The sequence below is a fragment of the Pinus tabuliformis genome, chromosome 7, assembly GCF_031772625.1.
Source record: "Pinus tabuliformis cultivar Carrire ecotype Pingquan chromosome 7, CPIR1, whole genome shotgun sequence".
Classification (NCBI taxonomy): Eukaryota; Viridiplantae; Streptophyta; class Pinopsida; order Pinales; family Pinaceae; genus Pinus; species Pinus tabuliformis.
In genome coordinates, this window is record NC_142293.1 from 1,630,044,689 (window position 1) to 1,630,059,923 (window position 15,235).

Here is a 15,235-nt window from a genome sequence, read left to right on the forward strand (position 1 = left end):
AATAATATTAGTTGTTGCAATAGGATTCCGGTTTAAGGATTTTTCACAAGAAGGAGACTATTGTGCTCTATAATACCGAACAAAATCTAGTAGCTAAGAGAGAATAGGTCTATTGTGGAAGGTTCTTGTGCTATGCTCCATGATCAAAAGCTGCCGAACTTCCTTTGGGGAGAAGCAGCAAATATGACGATATATATTCAAAACAGGGTTCTTCATCAAGCATTGGACAATAAGATTCCTGAAGAAGTATTCATAGGTGTAAAGCCCGACATTAGTCATCTCAGGATAGTTGTCTACCCGATATATTTCCATGTGTGGAAGGACAACAGGAACAAATTGGAAGCCATCGAAAGAAAAGGTACGTTTTTTGGGTGTTGCTAAAATTCTAAAGCATTTAGAATATATATCTTTGGTCAAAGGAAGGTTATGATTAGCAGGGATGTGACATTCAATGAAGATGCTGCCCTTTGAAAGGCAAGGGACCTTCCTTCACCTTCTCCTTCTAAGAAAAAAATGATGAAATAGATATTCTAGAAGGTCTTTTCGTGCCAGAATCTGAGAGAGACATTGTTGATGATCTCATGGGGCCCATGGACCCCTTGGATCCTCCTACCAAGAAAAGACCATTGTGGGTTTGAGATACATTACAGGATGCTGAGAGACAGATTCCTGCCAGAGGGACTTTTAGAGAAAGCAAGAAGCCATGCTGATATCAGGGATACCTTGTTACCATGAGTACAATCATTCAAGTTGAGTCACCAACTTTGAAGAAGCTATGAAAGAACAAGCCTGGAAAGATGCTATGGCTGAAGAATATGAATCTATTATGAAGAATGATGTATGGGATGTCGTTCTGAGACTGAAAGGGAAATCCTCGGTGACTTAAAAATGGCTATATAAAATTAAGCATGGGGCTGATGGAAGCATAAAAAATACAAGGTAAGGTTCATGGCTCGAAGGTTCTCCTAGAAAGAGGGAGAATATTATGACGATATATTTGCTCTTGTTGCTCACTATACAACCATTAGATTTATCATTGCCTTTGTTCCTAGTCAAGGATGCTCTCTTCATCAGATGGACGTGAAGATTGGATTCCTTCATGGCATGTTACAGAAAGTTTACGTTGAGCAACCACAGGGATTTGAAGTGAAGGATCGAAAGACACATGTCTGTAGGTTGAAGAAGGCACAATATGGCTTGAAGTAGGCCTCGAGAGCATGGTATGCCTGAACCGACAGTTACGTGTGTTGAATAATCTAGGGCAAAGTAATGTTGTGATGATTCTTCATTACTTGATAACAATTTGTGGAGTCTTTTTACTTTTTTTGTTAGCTTATGCTTCTTCTTCTTCTTATTAGTGTATATGTGTGTACTTCATCAAACTGCTATCAAAACAAAATAACAAGAACACAAAGTTTGGCTCTCTGCCAGGGACAAAACCTCTCCACTCTTGAGAGGAAAACCCTTTGTAAGTTTTCTCTTATTGAAGCTTCTTATTTGAACAACTGTCAAACCCTAGACCCTTGACTAGGATATTCTCCAAGCATAAGTCAAATCCTTCCTTTTTCTGCACTATCACTTCCGGCACATCTTCCGGCACTTTGTCTTCCAGCACTTCGTCTTCCAATTAGAGTCCTTTTTACTTTAGAATGATGGGCTCCTTCACTAGGCTTGTGAGTCCTTGGAGGCTTGATCTCTCACCCAAACAAAGAACTGTTAGCTGCTGTCATACCCTTACTGCACCTCGCACGTGTGACTGTTTCTAGCCCTAGAAACAGTCCTCTTCTTCCTCGGCTTTCTCTTTTCTTCCTTCGTTTGTGAGGGTCTCTCCTTCGCTTTAGAGGGAGGCCTTGTAGACCTTAAATTCCAACCCAAACAGTGATGATACTTGAACTATTCTTTTCTGCTGCTATGGCCGCAGTCAAACCTTCCTTGACCTCGCACGTGTGACTGTAGTTGCTTCAGAAATGTCCTCCTTTACTTCACTGTTCTGTCTTCTTATTACGTTGCCCTTGTAGCCCTCTTCCTTGTCTTTTCTTCGTCCTTTCCAGCCCTCTTCTTGTGTGCGGATTTCAGAGTGAGTTCCTTGTCCTTTTGAGGAGTGGACAACCTCTATAAATAGAGGTTTGTCCCTCCTCTTCAAGCCAACATGACTGTCCATTAGGCCGACTTACAATTTGCACTATAATTCAACTTTTATTCATCGTTTTGCTGCTTGGAGACTTCGTTGATGCTAGGAGAGGATTTGACTATGCTTGGAGGTGTTCCCATGACCTTGTATGATGACATACATGATGTAGCATGCCCTCAAAGGGTCTTCTCATAATTACATTTTGACTTTGACTTTCTAGAAGCACTTTAAAATGTGCTTGAGCCTTGACCTATTTTCAATGAGTAAGAAACTCATTGACAAATACTATAAAAATAATTTCTCTTTTTCTTGAATAAATACAAATATTAAAATTACATTTATGAAGACCGAACCTAGTTACATTTCCTTCAACAATGTGGTGAAGCTTGGATTCACGAGAAGCAACATTGATCCCAACCTCTACTTCAAAGTGGTCCATGGTATGCCTTTGATTTTAGTTTTATATGTTGATGATCTATTCTTGACAAGTAGTGAGCCCTTGATGATTGAGTGCAAGAGGGCGTTGGCCTCTGAGTTCGAAATGAAGGATCTCAATATGATGCATTATTTCTTGGGACTAGATGTCTGGTAGAGACTTGTAGAGATTTTTCTATCTCAAGGAAAATATGTTGTGAAGTTATTGAAGAGATTTGGAATGACAAAGTGTAAATCCTTGGTCACCCCAATGGAGATGAATTTTAAGAAGTTGTGCGGAGATGCTACCGGGCCTGACCTAGCTAATCTTTTTGAGTATAGACAACTGATTGGGGCATTGACGTTCCTTGTGAACACTCGTCTAGACATATGCTTTGCAGTGAACACCTTGAGTCAATTTATGATTGAGCCCCTCCATGCACATTGGGTTGTTGCCAAACACATTTTGAGATACTTGCATGGGACTATTAACCTTGGTTTAAGATATTCTGTCGGAGATGTACGACTGCATGGATATGCTGATGTTGGTTGGAATGGAAACATTATTGACAAGAAGAGCACATTAGGATGTTGTTTTAGTCTTGGATCCACTATGATATCTTGGATGAGCAAGAAACAAAAATCCGTATCTTTAAGCATGGCTAAGGCATAATACATTGCTACTAGCATGGTTAGCTGTGAGGCAGTTCTATTTGAGCAGGTCCTGGACACTACAATGATATATTGTGACAACAAAAGTGTATGATTGGCAGAGAATCTTGTATTTCATGACAAGTCCAAGCACATTGAGATCAGGTATCATTACATTTGAGACATGGTGCAGAGAGGAGTTGTAAGACTCCATCATATATCGAAAAATGAGTAGATAGCAAATATTCTCACCAAGGCTTTGCTGAAAGGGAAGTTCTTGGTTTTTAGAGAGCAACTTGGACTTATGGATGTGACCCTCCTGGGTAAGGGTCTCGGTTGATCAAGAACACTGAGCATAACTCTTCCCCCTTATTTGAGCTCCCATCGATGGAATTGAGCATTGAGGGTTCCTGGGGCTGAGGTATCTCTGGACAATAGGATTGGTGTGATCCTTACCCTCTATGGTAAGTGGATCTCGCCTAATATTACCATCGTGTGTGCGTGATCCTTGTCATTCATGACAAATTGTGTATCTCCCCCTATCATTATTGACTGAGTATACCCCGTTATGCTTCCTACCCACAAGCAGGGCTTGTTGGGATTCCCTCCCCATCTGGCTAATGGGTTGAGAAGACTTGAGTAGGTGTGATCCTTGCATAACAAGTGGATCTCCCTCAAGCATAGAGGATGCAAGTGTTCTACCACTTGACTCTTCAGGGTCAACTTGGGAAGATCAACAGACATTGGGATTGGTGTGATCTCTACCCTTGCTGGTAGATGGATCTCACCCAATTGTCATTGGACTACAGGATTGGTGTGATCTCTACCCTTGCTAGTAGATGGATCTTGCCTATTGTCATTGGATAGAAGGTTGTAGGTTAAGCTCCCCTATGATATCAAATTCTTCTTTAGATTCGAGAGTGTTAAATAGATGAAGTACAAATAAGCTGAGATGAGCAGAGACGACATTTGATTTGATGATGACAAGACATTTGTGAAGGGATATTCTTTGCAGTCATAAATTTCTCTTCCCCCTTGTTTGAGCTCCCAAGGAGGGAATTGAGCATTGAGGGCTCTTGGGGTTGAGGTATCTCTGGACAATAGGATTGGTGTGATCCTTACCCTCTATGGTAACTGGATCTCACCTATTATCACCATAGGGTGTGCGTGATCCTTGTCATTCATGACAAGTTGTGTATCTCCCCCTATCATGATTGACTGAGTATACCCCATTATGCATCCTACCGAAAAATTAGGGTCGTATGGGGGGGCACGTGCCCAGGGGTCGGGGCTAATTGCCTACCCCCACCGGCCGGGCCCGCAACACCTGGCGCTCGGTCTTATCGTGTCTGCAGAACCTAGGGCTGGTGCCTAAATTTCTCGACGAGGGCTATAACTCCCGCGCTCCCTTTTTGCCGGCAGTGTGGTCACATAGCAGGACATGTGGCCCAGGGCTTGCCTCCTTAACCTCCCGCGCTCCCGGTTTTGTAGAAGGTCATGTGACCCCGGGGTGTTGAAGAAAATGTAACTAGGTTCAGTTTTCATTATGACTTGAAAATATAATATTATGAAAAGAATCATTTGTTATTCCTTGCATCATGGGTTTCATGAGCAAGATGTGTGTGACATAGGTCAAGAACATCTTCTTGATGTCTTTACGTTTTTGTGTATCTCATTATAAATATTATGGAAGTCGTAAAGGATCTACGCTTCAAACAAATGAGTGTCACTATCCCTTGCATGTCGGCCTAAATGAAAATAGTGAGCTCCCTATGTCGGCCCAGTTCATGAGTCACACGTTGACCTGTCTTCATATCAATGCTGACTCATACATATAACATATATTGCGACATCACAAGCTCAGATCTCGGACATCTCTAAAGCAACAGTGAAGTAAGAAAGACACAGAACCGCAGGAACTCAAAAATAGCTCAGATAATAAGGACTGTCTCTCGGTGATATATATCTCTCAGTGGAAGTACTAAACGCAGTCAATGAAACTATGAAATCCGCACTGTAATAACTGTCTCTCGGTGAAACCTGTTTCGCATACGAACTGGGCTCTCTAGTTATAAATTGGTTGCATCATTGCCAGCTCACCGAAGATCTCCATATATAGTCAAGCAAAGGATTATAGTAGCCAGAAAACAGAGAGTTGTGCTAAGGAGCCAAATGCATGAGGAAGTCAAGATAATATGCAGTAGAAGCTGAAGACTGTGAAGCTAAAAGCCAGACAGTGCAAGGGATAGTGACAACATCTATTGAAGGTAATCCTTAATCTGTAAAAGGTCTTGGTATTCATACACTAAACATTCATAAGAAGAGATTCAAGGGTTTTACTCTCAAGAGGAGAGGTTTGCCCTAGTTTGGAGCCAACATACTGTGTACATGTTCTACTGTTGATCTTCTATTTGATAATTGTTTGAAGAACACTCTAACCTAATGAAGATAAGCATAAGAAGGTAAAGACAACACAAACATTATCAATTAGATTGAAGAAGAATCTCTAAATCAACATTTGCCATAGATTTTTCAACATGGAATCAGAGCTATGGTTTAAAGAGGGCATAAAGGAGATCAACTGTACCATAGAAAAATTGATAAAGATGTGCTCATCTTTAGCTGGACCAATCAAGCAATACTTCAAAACAACATGGAGTAAGTTCTTCTCTTCCCAAAACTCAAGAGATTCAAGAAATGAATGATAGTTTTAAGCTCTCTTCTGAACTTTCCAAGATGAAAACATATGGGTAATAGACAGTGGCGCTTCAAGACATATGACCAGGTATCACAAGCAACTCAAGACCTTATCTAAAGGAAAATCTTCATATTCAGTGGAGCTTGGTGACAACAAAAGCTATCCCGTCAAAGGAATTGGATCAACATCAATAGCGTTGGAAGGAGGAGGTAACATTCATCTCAACAACATATTATATGTTCTAGGTTTGTACAAAAATCTAATTTCTATTTCATCTCTAGAAGAAAAGGGAGATAGAGTTGATTTTATTGATGGTAAAGTAATAGTTTGGGCCTAAGATTCAAGCATTGAAAAAGCTAGAATCGTTGGAGTTAGAGAAGGCAGACTATACAAACTCTCATCCCCTCAAAATCAAGCACTTGTCCACATTGAAATAAGCCCATGTGAATTATGGCATAGAAGATTGGGCCATCTCCATTACAAAATTCTTCCAACCCTAAATTCTATTGTAAATGGGATTCCAAATCTTAAAGAAGAACATGAAGGAGTCTGCAAAGGCAATGCCCTGGGAAAGAGTGCAAAGAAACCATTTACAAACAATACATCTAGAGCTCAAGAAATTCTGGATCTTATTCACTCTGATGTATGTGGGCCGATGTCCAAATCTCTTGGAGGCCATCTATACTATGTCACATTCATTGATGATCATTTAAGAAAAACTTGGGTGTATCTACTTAAAACAAAGGATGAAGTATTCACAAAATTTCAAGAATTCAAGACAAAGGTAGAAAATGTTACAAAAAGGAAGATAGAGGTCCTGAGATCAGATAATGGAGGTGAATACACTTCCAAAGAACTTATTTCTTTCTGTAAAGAGGCTGGGATTAAGAGGGAGCTCATTGTTCCCTATAATCCTGAACAAAATGGAGTAGCTGAACGAAAGAATAGAGCTATAGAGGAAAGTGTCAAGGCTATGCTACATGATCAAGACCTACCAAAATTCTTGTGGGGAGAAGCAACAAAAACTGCAATATATATTCAAAATAGAAGTCTCCACAGGTCTCTTGGCAATAAAACTCCTAAAGAAGTCGTTACTGGAAAAAAGCCTAACATTGATCATCTCCAGATATTTGGATGTCCAGTATATATCCACATTCCCAAGGACAAAAGGAAGAAGCTAGATCCCTCAAGCAAAAAGGGAATCTTTGTTGGACATAGCAACTCTTCCAAAGCCTACAGAATCTACATAAAGGAAGGACATCAAATAGTAAGAAGACATGCAATCTTTGATGAAAGCATTACCTTCAAGAAATCCAAGGATCTTCGATCTGATTCTGATGAAGAGAATCTTCCTATGTTTGAAGAGGAAGCTTCTAATGAAGAAGAAATCTCTCACCATGAAGAAGAAGGTCCCAGTGAACCCATCACCATCCCTGAAGGAAGGAAAATATCTTATTGGTTAACATCCACTCTTCAAGAAGCAGAAGGTCACATGGCAAACTGAACTTTCAAGGAAAGAAAGAAACCAAATAGATACTCTGGATATGTAGCATACATATCAAAGGTCATTGAAGAAGAACCTTCTACCTTTGAAGAAGCGACCAATCATCAAAATTGGAAAGATGCAATGAATGAGGAATACCAATCTATCATGAAGAATGGAGTTTGGGAAATTGTCCCAAGACCAGAAGACAAGTCAGTGGTAACCTCTAAATGGTTATATAAAATCAAGCACGTTGCCGATGGAAGCATTGACAAACTCAAGGCAAGATTAGTGGCTAGAGGCTTCTCTCAGGAAGAAGGCAAGGCATTGACTATGAAGAAACATTTGCTCCCACAGTACACCACAATCTGAGCTATGATGTCTCTAGGAGCATCCATGAAATGGAAGGTACATCAAATGGATGTCAAAACAACATTTTTGAATGGCACCATAGATGAAGAAGTCTACATCGAACAACCTTTAGGATATGAAGTAAAGGAAAGGGAAACTCATGTTTTTAGATTAAAGAAAGCACTCTATGGCCTCAAGCAAGCCCCTAGGGCATGGTATGCCAGAATGGATGCTTACTTGCAAAGATTGGGTTTCAAGAAAAGTACAACTAATCCAAACCTTTACATAAAAATAGAAAATGATGAACCTGTCATCATACTTCTATATGTAGACGATCTTCTAATCACTGGGATCGAAGAAAGGATTCAAGAATGTAAGAAATTGCTGGCAGCAGAATTTGACATGAAGGATTTAGGACTCATGCACTACTATTTGGGTCTAGAAGTTTGGCAAGAGCCAAATGAAATCTACCTGGGATAAGGAAAGTATGTGATCGAATTACTAAAGAAATCTGATATGATGGAATGCAAACCCATGACTACTCCGATGATCACAAACTTGAAGGTGTTAAGAAACTCTAAATCCAGTCTCGTAAATCCTACCAAGTTTAGACAACTAGTAGGATCTTTGATGTATCTAGTAAATACTCGACAAGATATATGTTTTGCAGTAAACATTCTCAACCAATTTCAAATAGAGCTGAGACATGATCATTGGATAGCTGCAAAACACATATTAAGATATCTCAAAGGAACCATCCATTATTGCCTGAAATATGAAAAGGGAAGAAGTGTGAATCTAGAAGGATTCACTGACTCCGACTGGGGAGGAAGTGAGAAGGATGGAAGAAGCACTACAGGAGGATGCTTAACCTAGGATCCTCTATGGTCTCTTGGATGAGCAAAAAGCAAGAGACAATGGCCTTAAGTAGTGCTAAAGCCGAGTACGTTGCAGCATGTGAAGTAAGTCGAGAAGCAGTTTGGTTGAGAAAGATGCTATCTGATTTGTTTGCTAGAACATTGGACCCTACCATCATATATTGTGACAATACCAACTGTATAAGACTATCTGAGGACCAATATTCCATGGGAAACAATGCACATAAACAACAAATACCATTACATTCGAAAGATGGAACAAGATGGTGTGCTGAAGCTGGAATATATCCCCACGGATGATCAGACTACAAACATTTTAACAAAGTCTCTACCCAATAAAAAGCTTATGTATTTCAGAAATATGCTTGGCTTGGTTGACATATCTTCCTTAGTTGAGAGGGACAGATAAACACATCATCCTTGTCTTCATTTTGAAGAAAGGATGGAAGATTGAGTAATCATCTGGCATCCGATGCTCTTTGAGGATGTGTAGGGCATCCAAGATAAGAGTAGGCAAGAGGACCGATATTCTTTGAGGGTTGGGGACCCAAGATAAGAATAGTCCTAGAAGGTCATACTCGGTGAACACCTAGGTGGGTATGTACCTTGAGAGACAATGATGAAAGGTGTCTATCATCATTGGTCTCGCCAACATTGTGCTCTGATCTATTGAAATATAGAGCTGTTAGTCAAGGCCTTGCCATATGACAATGTTGGTTATCATGATGCTATACAGATGGATTACTAGTCTGACTCTTTTATGAGATCTCTTTAGTGATGAATAACCTTGTACCATTTAATGAATACCTCCCTAGTTAAGAGGGAGTGTTGAAGAAAACGTAACTAGGTTCGGTTTTCATTATGACTTGAAAATATAATATTATGAAAAGAATCATTTGCTATTCCTTGCATCATGGGTTTCATGAACAAGATGTGTGTGACATAGGTCAAGAACATCTTCTTGATGTCTTTAGGTTTTTGTGTATCTTATCATAAATATTATGGAAGTCGTAAAGGGTCTACGCTTCAAACAAATGAGTGTCACTATCCCTTGCATGTCAGCCTAAATGAAAATAGTGAGCTCCCTATGTCAGCCCAGTTCATGCGTCACACGTCGGTCTGTCTTCATATCAACGCTAACTCATACATATAACATATATTGCGGCGTCACAAGCTCAGATCTCGGACATCTCTGAAGCAACAGCGAACTGAGAAAAACACAGAACCGCAGGAACTCAAAAATAGCTTGGATGATAAGGACTCTCTTAGTGATATATATCTCTCGGTGGAAGTACTAAACGCAATCAATGAAACTATGAAATCCGCACTGTAATGACTGTCTTTCGATGAAACCTGTTTCACATACGAACTGGGCTCTCTAGTTATAAATTGGTTGCATCATTGCCAGCTCACCGAAGATCTCCATACACAGTCAAGCGAAGGATTATAGTAGCCAGAAAACAGAGAGTTGTGCTAAGGAGCTGAATGCATGAGGAAGTCAAGATAATATGCAGTAGACGCTGAAGACTGTGAAGCTAAAAGCCAGACAATGCAAGGGATAGTGACAACATCTATTGAAGGTAATCCTTAATCTGTAAAAGGTCTTGGTATTCATACACTAAACATTCATAAGAAGAGATTCAAGGGTTTTACTCTCAAGAGGAGAGGTTTTGCCCTGGCTTGGAGCCAACATACTGTGTACATGTTCTACTGTTGATCTTCTATTTGATAAATTGTTTGAAGAACACTCTAACCTAATGAAGATAAGCATAAGAAGGTAAAGACAGCACAAACATTATCTATCAAATTGAAGAAGAATCTCTAAATCAGCATTTGCCCTAGATTCTTCAACACGGGGCTGGGGCCATGCCTTGGCACCCTCTTGTCAACGCGGACGATTTCGCACTGTGGTCACCTGAATGCGTATGTGACTGTGGTCTGGCCCCTTGTCGGAGCGCTTGTAATTGGCCCCTTCGCTACGTCCCGCACTTGGTTATATTGCGGGCTATGTGCCCCGGCTGGGCCCTAACATTACTCCGCCAACAGTTCCGAGTATTATGGTCTGGTGCTTGTTTTTGTGGGCGGTGACCACGAGGCTGGGGCTAAGCCCTGGCCCATGGTCCTGCCCCTGGATCCTTGTGGGTGCGGTGACCAGGGCTGGGGCTTAGCCCCGACCCTATCCCCAAAGGCGCCAACATTTAACTTTAAATGAAAGCCGAAGCCTATACATGTTAAGAAACTCCGTGTAGCGTGTTGGTAAAGGCCTTATGTTGCTTGGTAGAGGTCTTGAGTTCAACTCCTGTGAGTGCTCGATCTGGACCCAAAACAATTTTTTGGCCTGTCTTTGGAGGCCACATGGCAGCCTTCGATTGGCCCATGTGGCTTTCTCTCATTGGCTAATATTACATAGTCAACCACAATATTAATAAAAAATTCAAACCCATAGCCAATAAAATTCTGAATTTTTGGACCAATCAGGAGTGGCCAAGTGGCAGCCTGCCACTGGCCCAAAATGTCCAGTCACCTACCAATTCTGCAAATTTTTGCCTGTTTGAGAATTCGATAAGAACACGATATTGGGAGCATACGATATCAGTTTTGAGTAAAACGAGCTGCGTTGGATTCAGATCACCGAGATCTATCTAATTGTACATGTTTCGAGCTTTGTCACACACTTTGAATTTTGACCACTAAATTCTTACCCTGGATCAGTTATGAACTTCAAGTTTCAGGATTCTTATATTAAGTAAAAGCAGCTCCAAGTTTCAGGATTCTATTTCTATGTAGAAGGTCAATAAATATAGTAGGGGAATCATTGCTATAACATATGGAGACAATATGGTTTTGGATTTTTGTTGAGGATACCATGAAATGGTTTGTTAAAAGGGAAGGGTCGGAAAGGGTTCATGACTGGAATTTTAAATAAACCAGATCCGAACGTTAAGTTTTGAAATCTAGTCAGAAATATAAAATACATACAAGAGCTTAAAGAGGTTTCTTTACTCGATTTATGCTTAATCTAAAATACAAACTATCTAACCTGAATTTTTGCCGAGGCATACTATTTCCAAATATTTAATTAAGTTGATGTCGTCTCTACCTAGATGTTTGTTTATTCTTGATTTTATGTTTTCAGCACATAGGCATCTGCACTAAAGTTCCATTCATACTAGCAAAATCATGCTTAACCTGATCCACAGACCAGGTATTCTGAATTTTATCTGAGGCAAAGTCTTTCTATTATTTCATTAAGTTGCTGTCCTCTCTACCTAGTTTTGTCTTTATGCTTGATTTCATGCTTTCACACAAATCACTAAATTGCAAATCAAGAAGTTGCCTGCATGTTTGATCAATCAACTTTTGTGTGTGTTAATAATTTGATCCTGAGACCTTTAAGAGTATTTGCATTTTATCAATACTTGTGATGTTGTATTTTGTAAAGATGGATAATCCACTCTATGATGTATTCATACTAGCAACATGTAAATCTAATTTTACATGCCATGTTAAATTGCAGGTATATGTAAAGAGCAAGTTATTTCCACACTCTCCATCACATTGCCTGAAGTAACTAGATTCTTTCCTTACATCCTCTTTAACTTATTTGTTTAGAAATATAGCATTTTATATTGGTTGCCATGAACATGAGAAGATTAATCGATCATTTATTGATGGATAAATTTCAGAGCATTCTCAAGAACATATAAGGCACGCAAAGTGAAGAACATGGAATATAATTGTATGAGCTAGCTCATTTAGGATGACAAGATTTATTTACTGTTATCACCCAAAGTTGCCCTCTGAAGAAGCTACCACGCTCTTTTTGAAGGGCTTTGAGTGGACGGTTTAGGAAGATTGCCCATCACCAACAGTTTACCTCTCACTTCAGAATCAGTACTTACTGATTCTAGTGGGGTATTTCCATCAGCTCTAAATTTGAAGCTTCAAAATATGCAACAAAAGGTCTCAGACCAAAGCAAAAATCTCGCAGATCTGTACTTGAAAAAATTTGAATCTACAACCTCGTCCTTCAAAGCAGCGAGCAAAAACTCCAGATCTGCGAAAAAGTCTTTGCAGTTCTGCAACACATGCTTTTGAAGTTGGATAAAACGTTGAGAACAATGAACAGAAACTCCTTAAATCCACAATTATTCACTTGGATTTTTGCTATGAATGATGTCTGTCACCCCTCATATTGCATAGGGCCATTTCCAAGTTGAAGACCCTGCCCAAAAAGGCTGCATTTGGAGCATGATGGCTGAGGAGCCATATTTTTGCAGTTTTGAACGCATATTGTTCATGGCTCATCATCTCTTGTGGGCATCGTCTTGGAGGTTTGCATCTCGCACAAGAGGTTTTTGGTAGACTATGGGGTGCCTTAATGGGGTTTTGACTTAGCATAATCCCCTCTTGATCAATCCCTAGCTAATTCATGGAAGGAATAACCATCAACTAAGGGTTTTCCTAAGCAATATGGGTTATTAGTTGCTCCTTGACGTTGCGCATTGGTGACTTGGAGTGATTATATGGTTTTCCTAAGCTTTATGAGCTATTGCAAGGGATTTTTGGGGATTTATTGTAAACACCCCACTTTGGCACAATGTCCTAGGTATCCTTCCTCTTGTGCCCATGGTTTTAGCAATTAGTTGATGGTTTTGGGCCTTGGCACATGATTTCTCTTTACAGCACATGGTTTTGATTATTTTATTAGAACATTCCTTGATGCACATTCTCCTAGGTTGTCCCACTTATGGGTCATGATTTGAAGATATTGATGGGGTTTGCATGTAGATTTACACATTTGCATATGCTGCTAGGATGCCTTTTTTGTAGAGGTTGATATCAGAAGCAAAGTGGACCTTATTGCACACATTTCTATAGTATTTCTTGAGTTGCATGGTAAAGAGCACTCTAACTACCATTTCTATTTATGGCGTGTGGTGGGTGTCTCTAGGTTGTTATTGGCACAGTTATTGAGGAGATCTAACCACCTTTAACATTCTCCATGGTGGTCATTCATTTGAGGAGTTGGTTATTGCATTGGAGGAAGTGCCCTAGCTAACCTTGCTATATTTGACATGGTGTTGGCATTTCATGGTTGTTGAATGCTTCATCTAGGGGAGTGCTCCGGCCTAGTTTGGCATATTAACACTTCTCAAGTGCACAGTTCTCCATGAAATATTATATATTATCTTGCTTGGTCAATGTGGTTCCATTGCACACTTTTCAAGGGAAAATCTCCTCTCATGTATTATCTTATAAGGTTTGGTCATCCAAATACTCCTTGCACTCATGGATGGTTTCAGAGTTTTGATGGCATAAACAACACCATGAAGGACCATTAAAAGATCATTTCATAAGGTTATCCCCAGTGGGGGCTTTATTCTGGAGTACCGTCCACATGAAAAGTCGAGAGCGGGGGGGGGGGGGGGTGCTTTCAAAATCCACAGTATGCTCCACCACCTCTCAAGCACTGGTGGTCGATAAGCAACAAAAATGACAGGGTATCCATCCTTAGGTGTATACTTGCCGTGCTTAGCCTTTGCCCAAATCAATTCATCATCCCCTTCAATAATCCTGACATGTGATTCAATGAGGGCATTAATGTAGTTTAACCAATCTTGATGCCATATATCTGGAATGTCCAGTTGTATAGCTGATTTCCAGGCTTGAGAAAAGAGATTGGAGTTCTCAGGATCTGCTATCTGATCAAGATGTGTGATGCCTGAATTGGATAGATGAGTAATCAGTTCTTGTGGAAGACTATATGCGTTGCCACTTCCTGTCCATGAGTCCAGACCAACTTTGACAGAGGAGCCTGACCTGATTTGCCAGGTTAGCCCATCATGGATATATGATATAGAATTGAGGACAACTTTCCATATAATCGATATGCCCGTTCTGCTCCAAGAGGGTAGTCTAATCCAATCCAGAATGCAGAGAGGGTAAATGTATTTTTGGAGGACAACCTCAGTCCATAGACTACGAGATGTGAGAATCTGCCACCCCAATTTGGCTGCAAGAGCAGAGGAGAAATGAGACAGGATTTTTAAGCCCCACCCTCCCCATTTCTTAGGTAGGGAAATCGTCTCCCAATAGACCCATGCATATAATCTTCCTTCTTGACTTCCCTTCCATAGGAATCTGCAACATAGTTTTTGAATCCTTGTGAGGATGCCCTTTGGGATTCATGCCAAGGACATCCAATAGACAAGAGTAGCTTCCAGAACTGATTTTATGAGTACGAGGCGTCCGGCTCTTGAGAGATATTTATGATGCCAGATATTGAGTCTGTGCTCAATCTTAGCTACCAACCATATCCAATCTACAATTTTGTAGTGTTGAGGCTTTAGACGAAACCCAAGGTACTTGAGTCCTTCATCCAAAGATTGTAATGTAAAGGGGAATCTGTGAAGAGCGAAATGAATCTCATGGGGAGAGAATCCAGATGTAGTAATGGTAGATTTATTGTCATTGATCTCCATGCCAGTGGCTGAACTGAATAGTAGCATAACTGAATGTAAATCAGTGAGATCCCTCATACTGTCGTTAAGGAAAAGCAAGATATCGTCTACAAATAATAAGTGTATCAATGTGCAATCGTTGGTGATCTTGATGCCCTGTATGCG

The 15,235-nt window shown here is 40.2% G+C and overlaps 1 protein-coding gene across 4 annotated transcripts in view; it reads left to right on the forward strand.

Annotated features, from left to right (window-relative positions):
• The window catches only part of LOC149254502 (DNAse I-like superfamily protein), a 192,468-nt gene that overhangs the window by 77,111 nt on the left and 100,122 nt on the right, over nucleotides 1-15,235 (forward strand). For all 4 annotated transcript variants that reach the window (XM_089460185.1, XM_089460187.1, XM_089460184.1 and 1 more), the window contains exon 4: nucleotides 12,124-12,173. In XM_089460185.1, coding sequence (XP_089316311.1) covers nucleotides 12,124-12,173 — 50 coding nt within the window. The remainder of the gene's footprint in view (nucleotides 1-12,123; nucleotides 12,174-15,235) is intronic.